General features: G+C 36.3%; 2 protein-coding genes across 2 annotated transcripts in view; one reads left to right on the forward strand and one right to left on the reverse strand.

Moving 5' to 3' along the window:
• ERO1B (endoplasmic reticulum oxidoreductase 1 beta) overlaps window positions 1-19,193 on the forward strand; it is a 65,408-nt gene extending 46,215 nt beyond the window's left edge. Inside the window, exons 11-16 of the mRNA XM_036754699.1 lie at window positions 245-337; window positions 834-1,080; window positions 2,228-2,297; window positions 8,391-8,477; window positions 10,713-10,846; window positions 16,272-19,193. Of these exons, the coding sequence (XP_036610594.1) occupies window positions 245-337; window positions 834-1,080; window positions 2,228-2,297; window positions 8,391-8,477; window positions 10,713-10,846; window positions 16,272-16,332 (692 nt within the window). The 3' untranslated portion in view covers window positions 16,333-19,193. The remainder of the gene's footprint in view (window positions 1-244; window positions 338-833; window positions 1,081-2,227; window positions 2,298-8,390; window positions 8,478-10,712; window positions 10,847-16,271) is intronic.
• A 3,330-nt stretch (window positions 19,194-22,523) lies between these two features.
• GPR137B (G protein-coupled receptor 137B) overlaps window positions 22,524-26,813 on the reverse strand; it is a 95,520-nt gene continuing 91,230 nt past the window's right edge. Inside the window, exon 7 of the mRNA XM_036756229.1 lies at window positions 22,524-26,414. Coding sequence (XP_036612124.1) covers window positions 26,303-26,414 — 112 coding nt within the window. The 3' untranslated portion in view covers window positions 22,524-26,302. The remainder of the gene's footprint in view (window positions 26,415-26,813) is intronic.

Consider the following 26,813-nt stretch of genomic DNA (forward strand, 5'->3'; position numbering starts at 1 on the left):
GTTCTTTGATGTAACTATGTTTCTGCCTGCTAGGCTCAGGCCAGTCTGCTAATGTATGAATCAAGAAAGGCAATGGATTTTAGCTCTGACATACAAAGTATGAATAGAAAAATTCCTTCTAAAGTTGTTTGGATTGTGCATTGACTTTTAATTTTAAAATCCTATGAATTATTGTTTTAACTATTCTTATATACATATATATATATATTCTAATATTATATATATACAATGTCTTCCTGTATAGGTTTGTGCCTGGAGAAAAGAGTATTCTATAAATTAATCTCCGGGCTTCATGCTAGCATCAACATACATTTGTCTGCAAAATATCTTTTGGAAGGTAATCAAATTCTTAAATATTAAATTTCACGTTTTATATATATATGTTTATATATATATACATATATATACGCTAAATAAAGTAATTATGGAAAATGCATGAATTGGATATAGAGGCATGTGACTATAATCCTAGCTACCAGGGAGGCTAAGACTGGTGGATCTTTTAAGTTCAGGAATTCTAAATTGTAGTGGATTATACCAGTTGTGTATCTGCTCTAAGCTTAGCATCAATACTTTGAGCCCTTGGGGTGGGGGTGGGGGTGGTTTGTGGGTATAAAACCTAATGATGCCTAGGGAGGAGCAAACCAGCCCATGTTTGAAACAGCAGGCCAAATCTCCTGTGCCAGGAAGCAGTGAGACTAGACCTGAAAGTAGCCTCTGCATTTCATCCTGAGCCAGACAGTATTTAAGCAAAGAAAGAAAGAAAATACATGTTTTCCATGTCATAGGTAATCCATATAGACAGGAAATTTTTTTTCCCTCTTTCTCTTTAGAAACTTGGGGAAAGCCAACTTGGGGACCCAACATCAAAGAGTTTAAGCGCCGCTTTGACTCTGTGGAGACTAAAGGGGAAGGTCCTAGAAGGTTAAAGAACCTCTACTTTTTATACTTGATTGAACTCCGAGCTCTGTCAAAGGTCGCCCCATATTTTGAGCGCTCGATTGTTGACCTTTACACTGGAAATGTAGAAGAAGATGCTGAGACAAAAAGCCTTTTGTTGGAGATCTTTCGAGATACAAAGTAAGAATTGAATCTCAGTGATTTGAAGTTATTTCTTACCTTTACATAAAAGATAGCCTCTGTTTAAATTGAAATGAAAAATGGAGATTATTGTGAAAATCAGTGAAGGAAGGCAGAATTAGACTTTTAAAGGATCATCAGAATATCATTATTTGAAAATATTTCTGGAAATGGAGTTAAAAAATGTGTCTAGACATCTCAGTTGCTGAAACTGCTTCACAACTAAGAAATAAATTATTACTCCTTCTGTTTCAAAAAACAACTCTTAAGTTAGAGTTAGCAACTTTTTGTTCCATTCTCTGTCTGGAATACCGTGTTTCACATGCTTGCTTTTCAAGACAGTTTCAGTCTTTGTCTGCTTTTGGTTTTGCTCATTTTGTGAATCTCTGCTCAACCAATTGCTATTTTAACTCTGTAGGGTATTTTTACCAGTATTTTTGTTGTTTGAAACTAGGATAAATTGCCCTAATCCTTCAAGATGTGCGCTTTATGTGACTAACATTTATATAGTACTTTACAATTATAGAACACTTTATTAACTGATTTAACTGTAATAACAGCTGTGCCTTGGTAGGTAATGGAAACATTGTTATCCCTGTTCTACAGCTAAGGAGACTGAGCCTCCAAAAGGTCAGTGGCTTGCCCAGTGTCACAGCTAGTGAAAGAATTGGGCCCGGACTCTTCCCATCAGGCTTCTGATGTGGAGTCCAGTGTTACATTATACTGACTTTTACATAAAATGAAATTGTGGCACAGTGTCCTCCCTGAAGATCTTCAACTTATTCAGATACTTAGAAAAAAGTTAGAGCTAGAAAAATTTCAAGTTAATTTTTTGGTAGAATTTTTAAATGCTTTTGCTTATATCATGCTTAACTTAATCACCTACTTTTATGATGACATTTTGGTGCATAATTTCATTTAGTTGTTTCCATCTGTTCTAATAATACATCCATTGTTTTGATTTAGTCTTTTATTGAACAGTCCACACATTAATTGACATTTTTCCTTTGGTGTATAAGCCATGATATGATTAACATAAAGTCATTTTAGAATTTAAAAATATCTGTAGTGATAAAAACTATGTAGCTTTAATGCACAGTATGTAAATTTTCATCCTTCTTTTACCATAAAATTGTTATTTGATCAGGTCCTTCCCTATGCATTTTGATGAGAAATCCATGTTTGCAGGAAACCAAAAGGAGGCTAAATCATTAAAGGTAATGTCAGTAAAATTTCTTTAACATTTGAAAATAAACTTGAATTTATTTTTAAAATTAGCCCTGTTTCACTTCCTATCTTTTGATTCTCAACCATTTTCCTCACTTTTTGAAGTCAGTTTGATTGGATTTTTTTTCGGTCGTGTCTGACTCTCCGTGACCCCATTTGGGGTTTTCTTGACAATGATACCGAAGTGGTTTGCCATTTCCTCCTCCAGCTCATTTAACAGATGAGGAAATTGAGGTAAACAGGGGTAAGTGACTAGCTCAGGGTCACATAGCTAGTAAGTGTCTGGGGTCAGATTTTAACTCAGGAAGATGAATCTTCCTGACTACAGGCCTGGCACTCTATCCACAGCATCACCTAGATGCCCCCATTAATTGGATATTGTGGCACTCTTACTGAACAGAGGGGAGAATATATACAATTTCCTTCCTTATTTTTACTAGTTATATTCTACTTTCTGATTTGTCCAGTTTTTTGGTGATTCTGTTCTGTGAGTATGATATGGAAATATTTTTTTTTAAATTATAAGGAAGTTTTGGAGGGCTGAGCAATTTTAAGCTCGAAGTGGTAATATTACAAGCTCATCTTCCTATGAGATTCTGACCTGAGTTAGCCATTTTCAAGGTCACCAATATTATGTTTTCTTTTTAAAAATTATTATATAAAATATTATTACATAGTATCTCCAGAAGATAAATTTTATCTTATGTTCCCTTTGTTTAAATGGAAATTGAGTGTTAGTTTGTAGCATCATAAGGAAATTAAACCAGATATTTATCCAGTTGGAGAAATTCATATATAAATGCTGATGAAATAATTACATTTTGTTTTCATGAGAATATGCTTATATACAACAATTTTGAAATTCACTGAAGATAAAATAGACTTTGAATTGAAAAGAATATTAGAGGTCATCTGGTCCAGCCCCCCTAATATTACAGATGAAAAAACTCAGACTTGTAGATGTTAAGAAATAGCCAAGGCTGTACAGCTGAAATGGAAGAACCAGGATTTGAACCTATTTTTTCTGATTTTAAGTTCAGTATCTGTTACCTAATAGCTTTTTTACTTCCTGTTCTAGAGAAATACTGTTATTTCCAAGTGACCATACATTTAGAAGAATATTAGAAATATAAAAACATTAAAAGAAGATGTCATGGATAAATACTATATTTCTGTGATTCCCAGCACTTCTAAATTTCTAGAGTTCTGTGGCACACCTGTAAGGAAATAATAGATTATTTCATCCCATGAACCCATTATGATACTATCTTTTTTATAAATTCCATAGCCTAATATCTTTTTTTTTCCCTGAGGCAATTAGCCTTAAGCAACTTGCCCAGGGTCACACAGCTAGTAAACATCTTGAGTCTGGATTTGAACTCAGGTTCTCCTGACTCCAGGGCCAATGCTCTAGCCACGGTGCCACCTATATGCCCTGATAATGTAGTATTGCAGTGGGCTACTGATAGAGAGTATTGGAAGGTATGAGGCCTTTCATTTTCCTTTAAACATAACTGCCAATCATTTTTAGATTTTTTGTTAGCTATCACATGGTTAACAAACTAAATGTGTTTGCTTGTTGACTAATTGACTAATATAAAATTATGTGTTATTTGTGATAGCCAAAAAAGAGCATGTTTTTGGTAATAAGTTGTTTAATTTAGCTCTGCAGAGTTCTTTGATACATCTGCTTTTGCTGACTCAACATATATGATTGCAACTATGTTCACTATTTTGTATTATCACAAAAATATTCGTAATTGAGTGGGAAATTTTGCTTCTGATATTCGTAAACAAAGGAAGCTAAAGGTTGCTGAGTCTATGTTAGTGGAACTCTTTGCACCTATGTAAGGAAATAGTCATGATATAGCATTATTATTGCATTTATTTTCAAATGCAAGTTGAAATTACATTTTAAATGAATGAATAAAGTAAAATTTACCTACTGTTTTTCAAGGGTATATGTAAAAAAATCAAATGAGCTTTGCTTCATGTAATTCCTGAGTATGCCAGATTAACTTCTTTACCTTTTTAGGATTACTAAAATGGTAGATCTAGGGGAATGCTATAATTACTATTTACCTAGATTTTTTAGCAATGTATTTGATAAAAATCTTTTGTAGTATCCTTGTGGACAAGTTAAAAGCGATATGAACTAGACAATATAGGATGATTAACTAGGTTGGGAACTGGTTAACTGGTGAAACCAAGTACTCATGAATAAATGTCAATTTGGATGGAGGTTTCCAGTAAAATGCTTCAAGAATCTACTTGGTCCTGAGCTTTCCTATTTTTATCAATGATTTAGTATAAATACATTTCATTCATGAATGAATGATTTGGATAAAGATATAGATGACATTCTTATCAAATTTACAGGTGCCACAAAGCTAGGAGGAATAGCTAATAAAGTCATTCAAAAAGATCTAGACAGACTAGACCATTGAACGATTTGAATAAGGTGACATTTAATAGGGATAAATGTAAAGTCTTATATTTGGTTTCAAGAATCTGTATTCCACAAATGCAAGATGAAAGAAGCCTGGTTAACAGTATTTCTGAGAAAGTTCTGGTGGGGTTTGTGTACCACAAACTTAGTATGATGGCAGCCAATCCACACATCAACAAGCATTAATCAAGTGCCTGCTCTGTGCCAGGCACTTATAGGTAATGAGGATAATGAGGCAAAAATGAAACAGTCCCTGCATTTTGAGGAGCTCACATTTTCTGGGAGCAAATGACCTGTACGTATATATTAAGGAAAAAAAATAAAATTACTCATGGGGAGGGTGTGGGATCAAGAAAAGCATCATGTAGAATGTAATATTTGAACAGCTTTGAAGTTGGCTTTTTTGTTGCTGATGATTAGTCATGTCTGACTCTCCATGACCCCATTTGAGGTTTTCTTAGCAAAGACACTGCAGTGGTTTGCCATCTCCTCCAGCTCATTTTACAGATGAAGAAACTGTGGCAAATAGGCTTAAGTGACTCACTCAGGGTCACACAGCTAGTAAATGCCTGAACTCAGATTTTCCTGACTCCAAGGGGCGGCATTTTATTTACTTTGTTACCTTCCAGGTTTGGGGGAATAGCCTGGGTAGAGAGAAGGGAGGTGGAATGTCACAGGCCAGGATCAATAAGAAGACCAGTAGCGTGTGAAGGAGAGTACAGGCATTCATGTGTGTGATCCTGGAGGCAGGAGGGAGCTTCTTGAGTTTGGAGGGTGGCACGGTCATGCCTATGCATTAGAAATATTACTCAGGCGCTTTTGTTGGAGGATAGTCTAGAAAGGGGAGGGCCTTGAGGCAGATCAGCCAGATAGGCTGTTACAGTAATCTAGGTGAGAGGTGAGGGTGCTGTGTGAGTCAAAAGAAGGGCTCAAATGCAAGATGTATTGTGCAGGTGGAGTCAACAAGACTCGATAGCCGATAAGAGTAAGGGAAAGGAAAAAAGCCACCCATCACTTGGAGGGTGAGAACCTTGGGAAGTTATGTGGAAGAGAAGGTTTGGGGAAAATAAGTTCTGATTTGGGCATGTTTTAGTAGCCACATTTAGTAGCCACAGCCAGATTGGAGGGGTCCAGTTAACACTTGTTGGTGATGCGGTACTGGAACTCAGAAAGATGAGCTGGATGGCTCTGGGAGCTGTCTGAAGTGATGTCTCAGAAGTAATAGTTGAACCCCTGGGAACTGATGAAATCCCCAAGAAGGCACAAAGAAGAGAGTTCGCTGTAGAGCTGTCATGAGCATCCCATAGAAAGGAGGTGATTGAAAAGGAGCTGGCAATTAATTGATCATTAGTAACCTTTTAGATAGAAGTTTTACTTAAGTGATGAGGTAAGAAACCAGGTCGCAAGTGACTAAGAAGTCGGTGTGAAGCAGAAAAATAGATGCAGCTAGTGTAGACAGCTTTTTCTAGGTCAGGGCTGTCTGACCTTAGGTTATCTTAGGGCTGCATTAAAATAATTATTCGAGGGCCACACCCAGAATAAAAAATACAGTACACTAATAGAAAGTGGGGGAACGTGCATCATCAATATGACAGGCGAAGTCTCCAAGCGAAAAAGCAAACACAAAACAACAAAGCGACAACACAACACAAAGGAAGGTGCATACTCACTAGTTTGCATTGTACAGATGGAATGCATCCCACAGATGGATTGAAAATTCTGTGCAATATGTTCCATACTGCTTAAAAACACCAGAGAAAATGAACATCAACGAGATTATTTATTAGTGATGGAATTAAAAAATCTAATACGCATTCCATGCAAATTATTATTTTATTTTTTCACTTATGAAAATTAGAACCCCCAGGCGGGCCACACAAAATCGCACTGCGGGCCACATTGTGGACAGTTCTGTTCTAGGTGTTTGACAGTGAAAGAGAGGAAAGCTATAGGATGATAAGCTGATGGGATGGTAGGATAAAGTGATGACTTTTTTCAAGGATGGGAGAGGTCTTAGCATGTTGATAGGAATTAGATAGGAAACCAGAGTATAAACAGTGATTGAAAATTAAGGAACAAGAATTATCAAAAAGGCAAGTTCCCAAAGGAGAGAGAGAGGGGTTAGTATAAAGGATATAAATAGAGGAATTGCTGTTTGTACAGAGAAAGGCCATTCTTCCTCTGAGCCAGGAACAAAGAAGAAAAATCAAAGATGATGTTGAGGTAATTTGGAGTGTAGAGTTGAAAAGAAGAGGTAGCTCATGGCATATGGCCTCACATTTTTCAGTGAAGTATTTAGCTGGTTTCTCTAATGAAAGAGTTGTGTAGACTTGAAGGAATAAAGGGTTTGTGTTCTAGAACTACTACTGACTCTGAAACACACGTAACCAAACAGAAAAAAGATTATAATAAAAAACAAGTGCAAAGATAATTTGCCACACACAGAAGATGTTTATAATAGTTGTGCTTCTTGAAGACAGGGACTTAAGGTGTGTTTACTTGTCAATCTCTCGTGGTGCCCCACAGAGTGCTTTGCACAAAGTTTGCCTTCAATAAATATTCTTCACGTAAATTTTATAAATTGGCAGTGATGCCAATTGAATGTATAAAGTTGTCAGTTTAGTACACCTTCATTTATAGAATTTGAAAGGAACCTAAGAGGTTGATCATCTAACCCAATTTTCCACCTAACCAAGTTACTGTGCAACACATGCTCAGCTACCCTGTGCATACATAGTATTGGAGGCTTGTTACCCTGTAGTGCAGCTTATTGTATTTTAAAACTAATTGCTGGAAACCTTTTCCTCATATACTAAAAGTTGTTTCCTTGTAATTTAATCCATTGGTTCTGACTATATTGTCTTGGGCCATACAGAATGAACTTTTTCACAGGAAAGCCCTTGAGATATTTTATGGCATCTATCATACCCTTCCTTGATGTTTTCTTCCAGATAAAATGTCCCACTATTTTCAACCGTTTCTTATTTTGCCCTGGTTTTGAGCCCCCCCCAAACCATACTGCTTTGTTCTCCTATTATGCTCCATAATTTGTCAATATCCTTCCAAAAATATCGTGTCTTAAAAAAATAATGCTTGAGGTATAATTTGACCATTTTAGAGTGAGATTCATTGTTATTTGAAGTACAATACATTGGTCTAGTATCTTGATACAATACTTCTGTTAATTTAAGATTGCATTCTGAGGCAGCATTTCATGGTGGATGGAGAGTTGTTCTAGGAACTAGGAAGATTTGGGTTCGAATTCTGCCTTGGATACATACTTCCTCTGTCACCCTGGGCAAATCATTTAATCTTTCAGGGCTCTGGGCAACTAGATAAGAAACTAAATTGTGGATATGGTACTAACCTGTACTGGTAGAGGAAATTTTCTCATGAGGGAGCTCTCTAATCACTGACCTCACAGGTCCAGCCCCAGCCCTCATCCTCTGAAGGCTGCAATCGCTCTGTGTTTTGTTTTTGTGGGCTTTTTTTCTTTGCAGTCACATTGGTTCTGTTGAACATACATTTTATTTGAAGGACTGTTTGGGTTTTTTTTAGAAAATTTACTATTGTTTCAGCTAAACATAGTTAAAGGTCTACTTTAACCATAGTGGAAGTATTTTCTATCTATCAGGAAGAACTCCGGTTGCATTTCAAGAACATATCACGTATAATGGACTGTGTTGGATGTGACAAATGCCGGTTATGGGGAAAACTACAGGTGAGTATACCTTTGTTTCTTTGGTTTTGGATTGTTATCACCATATTATTGTAATTGTTACTATATTGAATGCCTTCTACTATTTATAAATTTTTAAAATTCTGTCCAAGTAAAGCTTTGATACAAGCCAAAGAAAATAATAGTATCATTGTTTGAACATGTGAAGAATCTATACAATTATGTGCAAACAAATAGGAAAATATTTATTTACTTGTTAAATACCTCCACTAAAGTCCTGTTCTGCTACCTCATTGTGATACATACAGCAAGTGGCCTTAAAGGTCTGTGCCAGGGAATTAAGTATAAGTTTTGGCAGGTCCTAGTAATCTGAAAAGACTTTGAGTATAGGTCTGAAAAGAAAGTAGGTATCTGTCACCTGAGCGTAAGCCTTAGCTAAGCTTTGGAGAATATTATCCCTAGGAGAAGGAAGTTGGTTACGAGGAGATGAAGTTTTTCAATCCTGACAATTCATTAAGACTGTCTCCTGGATTGGAATAGGTAATACCCAGGCCAATTAAATCATAAAAACATTTTAGTAAGCATATATATATATATATATAATTTGATATATATAATTTGCTATTATATTTCATGTAAATATTTAAAAGTCATTCAAAACTTCCATTTCAGGCATTTTTAGGCAGCTAAGTGGTACAGTGGATAGAGTGCTGGGCCTGAAGTCAGGAATACCCGAGTTCAAATCTAGCCTCAGACACTTATGCTGTGTGACCCTGGGCAAGTCATTTAACCTCTGTTTGCCTCAGTTTCTGCAACTGTAAAATGGGGATATTAGCAACACCTACCTCTCAGCATTGTTGTGCAGAGCAAATGAGATAATAATTGTAAAAGTGCTCAGCACAGTGCCTGGCACATAGTAAGTACTATATAAATGTTTACTATTTTTATTTTTTTAAACCAAATATTAGTGGAGAAAAGGTTTATCCAGTTTCAAAGCACTACATTTTAAACATGTGTAAAGCCCTCTTTATTCTTTTCAGAGGATAATAAGCCATAATTATGATGAGAGACAGCCTTGCATGGTGCACAGTGGGGTTAGGCTTGTACTTAGGAAGCCCCCTAATATCTATTTGCTTTGTAACAGTTGGCCTCTGGGTGCCCCCTGCAGCTCCACTTTGGAATTGCAGGCAAGTTCCTGATCTGCAGTAGTGAAGATATTTTATATTCCAGGAATTAACAGGTCTGGAGCAAAAAACAACAATAATAATCATAACTGACATTCATCTAATGCTTCAAGGTTTGCAAAATGCTTTATACATGCATTACTTCATTTGAACCTCATCCAGCCCTGGATAGTGAGGGCTGCATTTTACAAATGAAAAAGTTGAGACTGAGAGAAATCATCCACATAGTATATAAGTGACTTGCCTGGGGTTACCTGAACTATTCAGTAGGTGAAGAGAGACTTGAACTCAAGTTTTTATTTGTAAAGTATGTGTAATGGCAATGCTATCACAGGACTGTTTGGAAGATTAAATGAGATAATATGTGTAAAATGCTCTGCTAACATTAAAGTACTGTGTAAATTTGAGTTATTCCTGGATGCTAAACTAATGTTATCTAATTTTATAGGGGCACTAAAAAAACCCCAAATTTTAAAGGGGAAACAAATTTAAAGGCAGATAATTTTCTCATGTGAGAATTTCATTGTCATTTGTGCCAGGGAGCTAGCTTGTAAAAGTGATTCGAAGATTGTATATTGAAGCAAGCAAGAATGATTTTCAAATACGTAGTTCTTCATGCATTTGCTAGACTACATTCAGAAATGTTTTCTATTTTAGGCTGAAAATTTTTTAATTCTTTGGGGGTGTGTGTACATATGCACGCACATATACACAAATACATATTTGCATGTATGTAGGATAATTGTTTTTATATATTTAAATTATTTATACATGTTTATATTGCGCTTATCCCTAAAGGCATAGGTCATCCCGCAGATAAATTAAGAATAGAACATGAAGTTTTTAGTGTTTTGACTTATTCCTTCCTCTTTGCTGGTTTGCACTTTTTATTTTTATAATTTAGTTTAAAATATGTGAACTGGTCAAGTGTATATTTTTGTAGAGTTTATACTTGTTAATTAAATGAAAATTAATCCCATTAGGCACCAACTTGTTGAATGTCATCATGGGGACTTGAAACTTGTCTTAAAAGTCTAAGTATGTACTTACTCTCTATATACAAAATAAAATTAAAATATATTATTTCACTTAGACTCAAGGTTTAGGAACTGCTTTGAAGATACTATTTTCTGAAAAAGAAATTCAGAATCTTCCAGAGAATGGCCCATCTAAAGGTTTTCAACTCACTCGTCAAGAAATAGTTGCTCTTTTAAATGCATTTGGAAGGTAAGAATCATCTTCATAATGTAATCTTGCTTATACCGCCTCTTAAATGAGTTTGAGCTATAAAAATGATGGTAATTTCTAGTAAAGTAACTTAAACCATTTTTTCTAGATCCAGTATCAAAGTCACCAAGAAGCTAGAAAGAGTTGGTTGTGGAAGGGAGTTACAAACTTTAGCATGTATATTTTACATGTGGAAACTTACCTGTATTTTGTATGATTGCCTGTTTGCTTTTGCTACTACCCTGGAACCTGCCAGACACTAAGGATGGAAGGCAGCAATATCCACACGTACAAGTCTTTCCTGACCAATACAGAAAGAGACATGAGCGCGTAGATTTCCTATTCCCCCTGGTTCCCTAATAATGCATGGTCCATTCATGTAAGTGCCCTGAATCTTTCCCCATGTGTAGATACCCACCCCATGATCCAAAGACCTGCTGTCCCCTCTGTAAACATAGAGACCTACCACACATAGACCTTCCATATACAACATATGTGTGTAGAGGCACCACACCGTCATATCATAGGATTCTAGTTAGAGCCTATTGAGGCTTTGCTTAGAGGCTCACCCCTTCATTTAGTAGATGACAAAATGAGCCCAGGAAGGTTAAATGACCTGCCCATGATCACACAGCTAGCCAGTGTTTGAGGCTGGATTTGAATCCTGTTCTTCCTGCCTTATTCTCTACCCCAGGCTCCCTCCTATATACATTTTCAAATACCACCCTGCCTCCACCACCCCCCTTCCCCACATAGACATATAGATAATCGTCATAGAAAAAATATGGGTCAAGAAGCAAGAAAGACAGTTCCTTCATTTGGGGAGGAAGAGACAAATACCCTGAGATGTTGACACAGGTGTCAGGTGGACAGAGTAGACTGGGAAAGATGCTTCCGGTCTAATCCAAAAATCATCTCTTATTAAACACCCCTTATGTGTAGGGAGCCGTGTTAGGCACCATGGATACAAGTCAAAACAAAAAATAAATCTCCGTTCTTAGACAACTTATGTTTTACTGGGGTAACAGAACATGGAAACAGATACATATTTTGAGGAGGAAGAGAGTATCAGTGGTTTGGGGGCATTCCTGTAGAATTTCTTCCTGTAGAAAGTGGCCCTTGAGCTGCCTCTGAAAAAAAGCTGCAGATGCTCAGAAGTAGAGATGAGGAAGAAATTCATTCTTGGCATGGGAAGTAGTCTGCACACAGAAGCAGAGGAGGGAGAGGGCTGGCCAAGTTTGGGAAATAGCACATGGGCCACTTTAGCTGGAATGTTGAGGGTGTGAGAGACTGTATTAATGAAATAAGCTGAGAAAGGGAGATAGCCTGGCTTAATAATGAGGAAATTCAAAGAGGAACTCATATTTTCTTCTAGAAGCAATGGGGAAATACTAACAGGTTTTGAACAGAAGAGTGACACAGCCAGGCTGCTTTATGGAAATTATTTTGGCTGCTCTGTGGGGGACAGATTGGAGAGGGGTAAGACTTCAGTGGTGAGGGCCTGAAATAAGATGTTGGCCACACGGAGAGAAGAAGATGATGGCAAGAGGTGTGGGGTAGAATTGGTTTGATGTGGCAGATTGACTAGGTATGGAGAGGGAAGGGGAGGATGACCTAGAGGTTGGGACTTGAGCGACTAGAAGAAAGATGAAACACTCCACAAAAGGAGAAAAGTTTGGAGAAGAATGGTGAGTTTAAGGGGGAAAATTGGTGAGTTCCATTCTCAAAACAATTGACTGCATTTGACACTATTGACTACCATTTCCTCGTGGATATTCACTTCTCTCTGGGTTTCTGTGACACTATTCTCTCCCAGTTGCTTTTTCTTGTCTGATTTTTCTCAGTGTTTTTTGCTGCCTCATCACCCACATTGTGCCACCTAATTTTGGTGTATCCCAAGCTTCTGTCCTGGGCCTCTTTCCTTCTCCCTATATTCAGGGGTTCTTAACCTAGGTTCTAAGAATTATTTTTAATATCTGATAACTATATTTCAGTGTAATTAGATTCCTTTATACTCTTATGTATTTTATTTTATTTATACTTTTAAAAACATTATTCTAAGAAGGGACCTATAAGCTTCACCAGTTGTCCAGAGGGGTCTTTGACACAAAAATGGTTAAGAATCATGGCTCATTGAGCTGCTCTGTCTACTCAGAATTGCAAAAACTAAAATTTGGAAAGGACATTAGTAATCATCTAGTCCCAAAAGTACCCAAAAGTAATCCTTAGTATAACATACCTGAGAAGTGCTTATCCATATTCTGCCTGAAGACCTTGTGTGCCTCAGTCTTCCTTTCCATTTCTAATGGATATTGAATGGCTGGCCCTGAGCCCCTTGACAACTTCCTATCCTGGGAGAATTAGTTGGGATATTCTAAACAGTTGTATCTTCTCTATAAATGGCTTTGGTTTGGGGTTTGGAGTTTTTTGGGTTTGTTTGGCTTTTTTTTTTTTTAGAATGAAGCCTCTCCTTTTGTCACTCCCTGCTCTTAGACCACTTGCCTGTCAAGGTGACTCACAATTGGGGGGCGTTGAATAAAAATAAGGGGGCGGTGGAAGCATAAGGAAAAAAGAGAAAATAAGAAAATTTGGAAAAGCTGTTCGTACGTGTTTCATCTGTTGTATAACAGTTAAAAGTTGTAGGGATTTTGTTATTTTCCACATAAACATAAGAAATGCAAGTTATAACTGATCGGTGGTCAAATCAGCCTACAGGTCTTAACAAGCAATTGTTGGCAGGTGAGTGTGTCAGGCATTGTTGGAAAGTCTAGCATGCATCAGCAGGAATATGTTCATGTAATGACTTATTTACAGTATAATACTATATAGTTACATGACCATAGTGTTGCATCATCAAAATTTCAATGCAGGAAAAAACACAAATTTACAATAAATTATTAAATTTAAGATGTGTCATTTAAAAAAAAAAAAAGAATCCTAACCTAAACTGTTCCCGCTTCCAGACTTCACTATCTGCAGCAAAGGTACCACAATCCTTTTAGTGTCTCAGGTTCCTATCGAGGCATCATCCTGGATCTCTCACTCTTATACAATCAGTTGCTAAATCTTACTGTTTTTATCTCCATAAAGTGTCTTGCATTCAGCCCCTTCTCTCCACTCACTCAACTAACACTTCAGTTCATCACCATTGCCTCTCCCCTAGAGTACTGCAAGAGCTTCCCACCTGATTTCCTTATCTCGAGCTTTCCCACACTCTAATCTGTCCTACACATTGCTGTCAAAGAATTTTCTTTAAGCGCAGATCCAGCCCTGTAGCTGCCTTATGCATTCAACTCCAGTATCATCTTCTTGGCTCTAGGATAAAAAGCAAACCTCTCTGTTTAGCTTTTAAAGCCCTTCATAACCTGGCCTCAGCTTATGTCTCCAGCCTCAGTGGACATTATACATTCATGCACTAAGTGATCTAGTTAAACTGACCTTTTCTCTGTTCCTCTCATGACACACCATCTCCTTCTTCCATGCCTTTGCACTGACTGTCCCATGTATGGAACTGTACTCCCACCTTACCTCTACCTCATAGAGTCCCTTTCTTCCTGAAGAAGCTTAGGCACCATATTTTGCATGAAGCCCTTCCTTACCACCCTAACTACTCTTGTTGTCCTTCCCAAATTACCTTGTATTTTAATTCTTCTGTGTATGCATACATACATGCACACATACATATGTACATATATACATATATATGTATTAACATTATAGGGATTATTTCATTTTTTGTATTAGAACAGTGCCTAACACATAGTGTCTGCTTAATAAATACTTGATTGATTTGAGACAGAGATCCTAGTGGGCCCCCCATTTGGAAATGTCCAGCAGTCAGTGATTGATGGGGAGACTGGAGCTCAAAGAAGTCCCTGGATACATAGAGCTGGTAATCATCTGCAAATAGATCCTTGAACTTATGGAACCTGATGAGATCACCAAGAAAGTGTATAGAAAGTAAAAGATGACCTAACAGAGCCTCGAAAGACCTATAGTGAGAGGGCAGGTCAGCCATGTATGATAAAGGAGACTTGAAAAGTAGACATGTAGAAGAACAAGCAGGGGGGAACACAGCAGCGGGGATACTTCAGAGTCCACAGTTTTTAGGAGAAAAACTACCAAGTCATCCAAAAGATGAACAGTTTTTTTAAAGTCCTATCTGATTTGGAAGTTAGGATATTGTGGGTAGTTTTGGAGAGAACAATTTCAGTTTGGTAGTGAGGTCAGAAGCCAGATAATAAAGAATTGAGGAAAAAGTGGAAGGAGAAGAAATGGAGGCAGAATGTGGCAGCTTTTTCTTGGAGTTTGGCTCTGAAAGGAAGGAGAGATAGAAAGCCAGTTTCCTCTTTTAACAAATTATCCTTGCTAGTTAGACCTGGTGGGTCATTCTGGGATGGTGGGTTGATGGTCAGTGAGTGCTCTTCTCTCTTCCATTACCAGCCTCCAGCATGAGTACTACTGCTCTGGAGGCCTCCTCCCCAGTCCAAACCTTCCTTCCCTCACTTGACAGCTTGGGGAATAAGGCAACTACATACTCCCCTAGGTAGCCAGTTCACCCCTGTGCCAGAGGTTCAGATACTAGGGACTTCCCACCATTCTCAACCCCATGTTTTCTTATTGGCCTTGCAAGAAGGAGGATATGTTTCCTTGTGTAAGGAACAGTGAAAGCAAGGGGTAGGTGAGAGCACAGATTATGCTTTGGGAGGAAAGAGTAAAAATCCCTTTAGAGCATAGAGTGTTAGGAAAGGAATGATATGGGATGAGGCTGAAGAGGTAAAGGCCATGTTCTAGAATGTCTTGTATGACAAAAGTGTTTGTACCTTAGTCAGGAGACAATAGGGAACCACAGAATTTTTGAGCAAACACCCTGGGATTCAGTTAACCTGTTTGTTGATTATCTGGTTTTTGTGTATCATTTGTTCCAAGGCTTTAACCCTAGCCTGCCCTTTCCTTTGCTGGGTATCATATTTCACAGGCAGCTTTCTCATACTGCCAATTGGTGTCTACTCAGGGAATGATCATTTCAGTAGGAGGCTTAAAAAAACAAAACAAAACCCTCAGTGTCTTACAAGTTAAATGTAAATGACTTAAACTTCTCTACTGTTTTGTATTTTCTGTAGCTTTCCTCCCCACAGTATAAATAATTGAGCTGACTCTTAATTTGCCACCAGAAAATAGCAAATACAGAGATACAACTTTGAGGTTTTTGTCAACTTTGAATAATCTCTTTTAAAACCCTTTGTAAAGTGGCAGTTTCATCTGTAAATTAAATTGCTACATAACTTTTCTAAACAGGACTCTTTATAGGGCATAATCCTATTTTAATATTATATTAAATGTAGATTATAACTAATTAAAATTTCAATTTTAAATATCTATGCATCAAACTTGTACTAATATACATATTCTTTTTTTCTTACAGACTCTCCACAAGCATAATAGAGTTGCAGAATTTTAAAGTTTTATTGAAACATAGTAGATAATAAAGACTTTTACACACTTGTTAAAGATAACCATAAAATAATTGTGTAAAGACTTTTGGTCTTGGACATTCAGCAAAATGAGACTGATCTTCCTGACCTTCAAGAATTTGAACATTCAGGCACCAACTTGAATATTTATGATCCTTAAAATAGGAAATTATCAATTAGAGCTATTTATGAATGAAGTATATAGTTTTGGAACATGTAAATTATATTGATTCTCTGTTTAATTTCCTGTATTTTTTCATCTGTTGAATGTTTCTAGTGTACCACCTTTTATTTAGAGTTTATTTTTCTCATTTTGTTGTCCTGTTATTCCCAGGCAATGGTCTAACCTTAAATTATGTAGCCATCTAATAGCATTGTTATAATCCCCTATGATGGGAAAAAGAACTAGGGAACAAATATTGTACTCAGTAAAGAAAAATGTTGATACTGTGATAAGAAATTTTTCCATGTCTTTTCCCCTTACTTTTGCTTTATATTTGTGCCTAGCTTTGTATTAGTTCATTTGTTTTTCCTGTAGAATTATAAACATAACGGACCGTCTTTTAAACATGTAATTCAAAGAATTTCTTAAGTATATTCAAGACCCTCCAGTTGCTTTTATTTTCATTGATATAAGGGAACTTCCTCTGGTAGAATTGGAAAGATGCTTTCTCTCCAATTCTCAACCATCTCTATGTCTGTTTAGTTGGTCCAAGAGTTTTCTTATTCTTAGAGCCTAAACATCTTTAAAAAAAAAAAGTTGCCCAACTTGTGACTAAGACAGATGTATACATTTCCCTTTCCTTAAAGAAAAAAAAAAGTAGTGCATATCCTCCATTAGAGTAGTAAATATGCATCTAGCAGATAATTTCTTGAAGCACATTCTTTTGGGATTATGTAAATCTATAATGTTGTTTTCAAATGTTACAGGCCAAAAATTTGTTTTAAATAGAAAAAGAAAAACCATTTTAAAGAATTTTATTTTTTAAAAATTATCTATGCAATCCCCTAACTACTCTCAGCCTAACTTTCTTAGGTAGATTATTTAAACATGCTAATAAGAATATATAAATTCACTGTATATACGTGATGCTTTGTGTGGTCACCTTGAACATTATGCCACCACACCACTCAGAAGTAATGAACTTTCATTTTTTAAATCCAGAATTAAAGTACCCTTGGCCAGGATCAGCTATTTGATAATTTTTAAAACTGTGGTAGTTGTAATGTTGGTGTTCAATGTGGAAGTTTGTATATGTGTGGTAGTAATGCAAGTAAGAGTCCTAAAGTTTGTGTGTATTAGACCTTCAGTTTTTTACCAAGTGAATAACAAGTGCCCTTAAGCCCATACTTTAGCCTGCCAAAGTCTGAAATGTGTTTAATAATGATGTAGTGGAACCAATTGTTTAAAATTAAATTTTGCTCCACCACTGGACTCTTATACATGAGGGGTGAAATTGTGTACTAGACTCGTTTCTTTTCCAAACCCAATTTCTAATTTTTATAGAATCACTTGACAACTGACAGTGGTATTTAATTTTATTATAAATGGATGGATTCGATTGCAGCCATTTCTTTTAATACTGAAAATATTGCGTATGGAAAGAAAATTTAAGGCAAGCTTCTTTGAAAGCTGAATACATTAATAATTTTGTTGGTTTAAGTATGCCAGATAATCAATATCAGTTCTCTGTAAGCTACTGCTCAAAGCCTAATTTAACCTGAAAATAATACCACATTTTTATTGTCTTAGTATGGTAATCTTTAAGATCAGTTTCTTTTTTAGAAAGGTTACTTCAGGATCTCTTAACTACAGACAAAATCTTTTGAGCTACTGGAGGATGAATCCTTGCTTATTACGGGCAATTACCCTTCTTAATCCTGTGGTTTGTTTCAATCTTTTAAAAAGGGACAGGCATATATGTTAGAGAGAGTTCTTGGAAATGAAAGGGTTTACACCTTTCTAGTTGTGGAAAGTTGTTTTCTAAATTTTACTTATTAGCAGAAGAATACATGAAACAGTAGTTTGTTGTTGGAAAATAATGTAGTGACAGCGTTCACTTTGCCATGTTTATTTTTAGGAAACTATATTACTGGTATATGCTACCTGTGAGAATCTTTATTCTGTGAACCTAATGGCATAGTTTTTTTCAACTCACATGCCCTTTGTTGCTTAATTCTATGATGAATTGACAGCATTGTTGATTATATACCATTTTCAAAAGCAGATGCTTGTCTAAGTTCAGCCTTTTATTTTATTTCATAACTTAATAAAAAATACTGCCCTGATGGTATAACTGACAGAAATGATTGTACTAGTTGATAAAGTAATAAAAATGTGAAAGGAAGGGAAAGTAGGCCTCTTCCCTTGACTTGAGTTTGTTACTTTTTTGAGTGGCGTCTGTGTCAACATTACTGTAAATTTTAGATTTGGGGATCCTCAACCATTTCTTGAGGTGAATGAAATAAAACAGTAATAGACCTTACACAGTTTAGAAACTTGATAAATCGAAACATTTTATTTTGGCATTTAGCATTGTGATTTATCCCAATAGTCATGTATGATTGCTGGGCATATATGAAATATTGTGCCATATTTTTAAACTTTGGATATAATTTTGAGTATGAAAAAAATTCTTTATTAAATTTCATCAGCAACACGTTAGTCGATGTGAAAATTTAAGAGATTCACAATAAACCTCATAGCTGAAGTACCTAAATTTGCACCACTTGTGTGTATGATAAATCACAAAACTTGTACAATTCTGTCATGAGTATACAAAACCTTTGATTTTGAACATGATGCTGTATTATTTGCTGTTGTTTCCACTTGATTCTGTAAAATCTGAATTAAAGTAAATGTTTCTGCCGTGTTTCTTGTGTTTCAGAGACTTTTTTGAGACAATTATTTAATTCTCTTCTTTCCCGATAATGGCTTCCAAAAATATGTAATATTACGTTAGCATCAGTTTTTAAATAGGTATAATAAAAATTTTGAGGGAGGAATTTAAAAGTGAAAAAAACTACCAACATTCTGAACCTCTGCTTATTAAAATGAAACCCAACACAGAAACAAAATTGTCATGGAGCATGGAGGAGTATTGAGTTAATATTTCACATAAAAGATATTAAAACAGTTATTTTTCCATCTTTTGAGTCAAAAAGGCACAATGATAAGCATAAGAACTACTGTCTTAGAAATATGATGCATCTAGTTTAGCATTCTCTCTCAGCATCAGATGATATTTTGTGGAAGGGTAGTAGAATTATCTTCTATCATATCCTCTATTAAAAACTCAAACATTTGTATGTTAGCTCTTTTTACCACTTACTACTTCACTATTTATTTGATTCTGGCTAGTAAGACAAAACTTATTGTCATTCCTTATGTGACAGTGCTCAAAACGTTTATTGAGCACTTACTATGTGCAAAGCCCTGTGATACAAATAGAAAAGTAGAGAGTACCTGTTCTCAAGGAGTTCTCACTCTCATGGGAGAGATATATAGAAGGTTTCACCTGCAAGTCAGAAGTAAATGTCCCATGATTCTTTGGGTATGGCGGCAAAGCAAATTCTTTAATTTCTGCCGATAAAAACATCTCTTTCCGATGTTCTCTTTGATAGATCCAAGGTCTTCGGGGACAAGAATTTTCTTTTCTAGGTCTTGAGTAGCTATGACATTGATGAAGACAGTAACAATATTGTCAAGATGCAGCCTAAACTTCAGAAATTACTTACATCTTTGATATTTTTATTTCTTCTTGGTATGGCTGTATAGATTTTTCCATGAATTAGATCCTTTTTTTGTAACTACTTTTGTTTACTACCTTTTGAGGTAGCAAGTTTTGCAAATTTATTCTCCAAAGGAAAGTAATATAGGTACTTTACTTGTCCCAAAATTCCTTCATATGAGCTCTAAAGATGTAAGCCATAGTGAGGGAAAGGGAGAGGCTAAAGTAGAGCTATGGAATTAGTTGAGGTTTGGATTCTAGGCAACAGAAATGTGGGTATCATTAGGACTCAAAAGGGCATGTGAGTACTGTAGGGGCTAGAAGGTCAGGTAAGTAGTGGGGGATGGGCAGTGTGCCATCAAGAGTTCTAGCTGGAGAGCATAAATAAACAAGTTCCAGGCATATCCACCCCATGTCGAGTCTAGAGTTTTCAAGTAAAGGAGGTGAATAGGTAGTGGAGATCCAAATGGAAAAACCTGGTTTGGAGTATGACTGGAAGGGAATGGTGCTTGCCAAGAGGAATATATCTGCTTAGCACAGTTGGGGCAGATTGAGTACCCATCTGAATCTTAGGAAAGAGCCCCAGAAACTTGGCTAGAGGAAGAAGAACTTGGACACACGAATCTATGGAGCATCTATCCTGTACAAGGTACTGGTCCTGGGTGACATTCAGTAATGGAGAGCAGAGTCGGAACCCAGCAGAGACAGGATCATAAACAATTAAGCTGGAACCTCCTAATTTTACAGATAGGGAAATGAAATGATTTGACCAACATCACAGAGGTAATTGTGGGCACCTAAGCAGCACAGGGGATAGAGTGCTGGGCTTGGAATCAGGAAGACTCATCTTCCAGAGTTCAAATCTGCCCTCAAGACCCTAGCTGTGTGACCCTGAGCAAGTCACTTAACCCTGTTTGCCTCAGTTTCCTCATCTATCAAATGAGCTGAAGAAGGGAATGACAAACCATTCCAGTATTTTTGCCAAGAAAACTCCAAGTGGGGTCACAAAGAGTCGGACATGACTGAAATGACTGAACGGAATCCAGCTCTAAATCCAGGTCATCTGATTTCCAAAGCCCATACTTTTCTCTATAAAACAAGAAAGGAAAACCACCAGCGAGTGAATTTATTAAAAACTGATGAAGGTCCTACTGAACAGATAATGAAATATACGTCTTCCTTCATGGTAAAGAGGCAGAGGACTATTAGAATGTTTGGATTTTTTAAAAAAAATGTGGATATCACGCTAACTCTGAGGTCAGAGGACCTGGATTCAAATCCCATTTCTGAGGTTTACTACCTCCATGACCTTACATCATCATGAGACTGGACTAAATGGACTCTAACTTCCCTTCAATGTCTAAATCCCTGATCCTTTAAGAGTGACCCAGCCTTTTTTTGAGGCTAGGTTCCTAACAGTCTCCCTCCTTGTGTCCAAAACTAGGATTAGTGCAAGGATCAGGCAGAGTTAAGTCTGAAAGTGAAGGCAGGAATTTACATTTCGTGGAAAGAGGGAAGAAACTGACTTCTTTCTCTTTTTTTAAACATGTAAGTTTGTCATTCATTCTTTCTCTTATTTTATGGATGTCTCCTTTTTCAGATAGCATAAAGTACTTAATGTTTACTAAGTAGTGTGCTAGGCACTGGTGATAAAAAGGCAAAAATGACAGTCTCTGCCTTCAAAAAACATTCTTTAGGGGAAACAATTTGTACATATATAAGTATGTACAAATATAAAATATAAGGTTGTTTTGGAGGGGAAGGCACAAGCCACTGAGGTGATCAGGAAAGACCAGGTAGAAGGTAGAACTTGAGTTGGTTCTTGATGGAAGTAAAGGCATCTAGGAGGTGGTAAAGGTGAGGAGGGAGTGCATTTGAGGCATGAGCCATGGCCAGTGCAAAGATAGGAAGATGGGAGATGGAGCCTTCTATGTGACGAACAGAGAGAAATAGGTTGGGCTATACTGTAGGAGAGTAATGTATAATAAGACTGGAATGCTAGGGGCTAGGTTATGAAGGGCCAAACAAGGAAGTTTATATTTGCCTCTAGAGGTAAAAGGGAACCATTGAAGTTTATTGTTTTGGGGAAGTGACATAATCACACCTAGACTTAAGGGAAATTATCTTTCCAAACTGAAGGGGTATTTACTTCAGTACTATGCTTGGTCTATAATCTCATAAATATGGATACTATATCTCATTCTAAGTGCATCATTCCTTTTCAAATTTCGTCTTTCCAGACTAAAAGATGAAACTAATGATCTGTCCTTTCATGAGCCCTGCTATCGCAAATAGTAGAATTGAAATATTACCTTAGCTGTACTATTAGTTTTTCTAAACCCATGTTATTTCCATTTATGATGTAGAAAGACTGGAAGGATATAATACAAATGTATTTGTTTCTCAGGTTGTATCTTTTATAGGATTTGTATTTTTTGTGATGGTTTAGCAAGAAAGGAGAACATGCACAGGACTTTTATCAAGTATCTTTTATTGGCATTCTCAATATAACTTCAAATACATAGACCCATATAAATTTAAAATAAATTTGACTTTATTGTCAGAAATTAGATTGTATTTCTTGTAGCACTCCTTTTTGACAGATCTCTTAGTCATGGGAATGCTTGTTTTTTTACCTTTATAGGGGGCAACTTTTAATATTTGACAGTTATAATTTCTGCAAACTTTTAATTTTAAGGTAAGATGAAGCTTTTCAATTTGGCCCCAGTTTTACAAGTAACTGATCAAAGAAGCTAATTCTGATAGCCATCATAGATATTAAGCACATCCCAAGTCCAATAAATCAACAATCATTTAGTAAGCACCCACTATGTGCCAGATACTGTGCTAAGTACCAGGTAATTAGCAATACCTAAATTCATTTATTTAAATCCAACATGTGTCCATGTTGTTACAGCATAAATTTCTTGGCAATATCTCAGACCTAACTGCATTAACCACTCTGATTGCATGTGTCTGTGTCTGTATCTGTGTTTCTAAATTGGTCCAATTAAATGGGCTATCTATAAAATGCCATAGTAAAATGTCTGCCACACGGGTACAACAGAATTCTTCTGAGGTTAATTATGGAAAAGAAAACTATTGTGCCTGTATAGATATTTTAATGGTTAAGTAAATTATAGTCTATGTGCTAATGTAAAACCAGCATTGTAAGCATATGCTTTTGGTATTGTATCAGGCTTTGATATGTGTTGGCTCAGAACTTTTTATTAAAATATTGTCCACTGCCTTTAACCTTTAAATTTTCTGAGTTTGTCTTATATTGCTTTAGCACAAAGAAAACAAATATAGCCTGTAAGAATATTTTAGAGCCAGTGATAATTATTCCTTTAATTTCCTTAATATTTTTAAAGGATTTCCTAGACTAAGCAGCTTCATCATTATAGTTAAAAGTCAAAAATAAATTAAGAAGCTAAATGAAAACTGCATTTTTCCTCCCACCCCTCTGTCTTTCAAAAATGTATGCATACTCATTTACTAGCAGAGAAAGAGAAATTGCATTTTGGTACATTCAAGTACAGATTCCAAGTTAATTAAGACATTTTGTATGCAGGTGTGCGTTTACAAGACTTGGGTTTTGTCGTTGTTTTGACATTACTACAGAAACAAAAGTTAAGACAAAGTATATTAAGTAGACACCAAGTGCATCACTATACCTCTCTTCCCCAATGCATCTTCATGAAATATTAGCAGCTTTAATATAAAGGTAAATCATGGCTTGCAATGGTGACATGATGAGCATTTCAAATTTCTCTGCCTAAAATCATAAAAGTATAAGCAGTGTTTCTAGATTATAGCATAAGATTGTGATCATTACTTGGGTTTAGTAATATGATTTTTTTTTCCATATTAAAGTACTTTAAATCTATTTACTCTGGAGCAAAGGATACCATCAAAGAAATGTATGATCAAAACAGAAGGTAGGCTGGTCATGTGGTGAGTGTGATAACTGACAAGTAGCCCATGGGCTTCATGGTATCCTCATGATAGCAAGAGAATGTAAGAAAGGTCTGGCATTGTGACCCTCTCTGACAAACTTATGGGAGGCCACGAAAAGGGATTTTACAGGATGGGCAGACATGAAATAGGTTGCAACCTATCAGCCACATCAATGAGATCACAGATCCAATTTGAATGAATATATTTAGCTGTCCTAATGACAAGGAAAGTATTCTACAGAGCCTACATGAAAGCTTAATTAAAAAGAGTTCTTCTAGAACCCTACAGGGGTGAGAGCTGGTAGGGACTTTGAGTTTATATTTGCCAATTCCTCCTCCCCCACCCTTTACCTTACAGAAGAGAAAAAGAAGCCCAGAGACTTTTTTTTACTGCAGAATATTCAGCTATGAAGAATCCATAACTGGCTTCAAAGATAAAAAACAGTGACAAGTCATTTTTAAGGCTATTTAGAAAATTAAGATTTTGACCTCTTATCATCTGAAATGTTTTTAAGATGGTAGAACTAATCAGTGGAGGTTTCCTTTCTGTCTGAAGACCCTCATCAATTTAGAAGGCTCTAAGTCAATCACAACCATGCTGGGTTACAGGGGGTAAAGGAATTCAAATTGCATGAAAAATCCATATCACAGTCTGGTTTGACACCTGTGCCCCAGTTAAATGGAGAACGTTTACATAGCATCAAGAGAACAGAAGTGAAATTAATCTTAGAGGTTTAAATTGTCCAGATTGCTACGCACAAAATATTTGTGGAGAATGAAATTTATAAACCATGGATCGCTGAACAGTTTTGTATTGCAGATGGGATTTATCCAACAGGAGTAGAGATACGATTTCTTCCCCTTTTGCCTATTTTATTGCCCTGAGACGGGATTTGCTAAGTAGGAATGATACTTATCTCTTTATATGACATCTAAATTTTCTCTAGCTCTTGGCTCTGTAGAAAACCTGCCCATTTAACCTTTTGGTGAGATATGTGCCTGACAGTCTTCCATTCCCTAGGGGTTTTCTTACAATTAAAAAACCCATGCAAGGAGTATGTAACATTTAGCAGCATTTTCCAAATGAACCTAGTTTTGTGGCATGTTTTTCCACCTAGGAGACAGATAATTCTCAAGAAGTGCCTCTTGCTATGAGGCATATGTGTCATGTCATGACATGTGTAAACTCTACTTACCTTCTGGACAATCAATTTCATTATGTTGTTTTAAAAATCAGTTCAAATAAATTAATATTTTCCACATTGGTCTAAGATGGAATAAAAGCTATTTGGAGCCTGAAGGAAATTGGTCCTTGACTTTAGCTACAGTACTAGGGATGTTGTAAATCTCCTTTAAGAAACCTATAGCATCTAATTGAATTTAAAAGGCATCCGATGTGTGGAAAAGCCCTAGCAGGCTCAAATCCTGAATTTATGAATGTTAGATTCAATTTTGATGAAAACTTTGTAAAAACCCATATGGTTACAGAAGAAATAGTTCAAGATTATAAGTTAGCACATCCAACGTCAGTTCGAACTTGTTCTCATTTAATTTGGGCACATTTTGCCTTATTAAAAGCATAAAATTTGGGGCAAAATTTAAGGCCTTTCTAGAACCTTTAAAAAAAAGCTGAATCTCCCTTGAAGAGCCACCCAACAGAATTTTAACACTTGGAAAAAGAAATTTGTCCAGAAGGCTTGCAATAAACAGTCTATCCAATTGCAACTTTGAGAATGGAAACTAGTTAGGCATTTAGCAATTATGTTAAGTCATGAGGTTCTACTGTGCAGCACTGAGAAGGGTTTCTATATCTAATCAGGATATCTATTTTCAAACATCTTTTTAATTAAACTGGAATAATTTTAATCATCTGAGAAATGCATCTATAACAAGCCATATAGAACACATTAAACTATATATCGTATATTTTAAAGTGAATTATACATAAAAATATCTGTGCAAACTAAAAAATACATTGCATCAACAAATTCTTGGGAGAGAACCTTAACATACTTTAGCATTATCATTTAAGTTATATAAAATATGTCTTCTGTAAAAGTACAAATAAAAAAAATTAAATTATGCCCGGGGAAATAGCCAGGCTCATTTCTTTAGTACTAACTAAAATAAAGTTTTATCCATCTAAATTATTGCTTAGTCCCGCTGGAGCCATCAACAAAGTCAAATCCTATTTCTCATGTGAGTGTCCTAAACATCCAGCCGTCCCCAAGCTTGTTTTTCTGAAACTTTTCACTGTGGAGTAAAATGCTGTAATACTGTCGTTCACAGAGGCTACCCATTGCTGGATTTGTCGGGATCCAATGTTGAATCTTGTTGCAGTGATCCTATTTGTGCCATGAAGCTATTAGTTTGTTGTCCCCAGTCATAGTAATCTGGTGCAAAGCTTAAAAAGGAAAAAAAAATACTTTTCCAACATTTCTTTTACATTTCTCATATCGATTTCTAGGCAGCTACTTAAGGATGGACCAATATCTAAAAGGCCCACACATCTCTGTGTCCCATCCCTCCCCGCCAACTCCCAGCCTTCTTCCTACTCCCCTTCCCTAGAAACAAACTGAAATGTTGTTCACATGAAAGTTTTGCCACAGCTCTAGGAAATAAGCCCATTTATTTTTCCCCAATAGTATCAATATAGTAATAGGGTATATTGGCTTCTTTTCAGCGTTATCTGGCACAATATCTGATTATCTTGTAGCCAGATCTTCTTTTAGTCAATCACTCCTACTGACAATATAGTCATGGGGTCATACATTTAGAGCTGGAAGGGAACTTAGAAGTCATT

The sequence above is a fragment of the Trichosurus vulpecula genome, chromosome 4, assembly GCF_011100635.1.
Source record: "Trichosurus vulpecula isolate mTriVul1 chromosome 4, mTriVul1.pri, whole genome shotgun sequence".
In the NCBI taxonomy this organism is placed as follows: Eukaryota; Metazoa; Chordata; class Mammalia; order Diprotodontia; family Phalangeridae; genus Trichosurus; species Trichosurus vulpecula.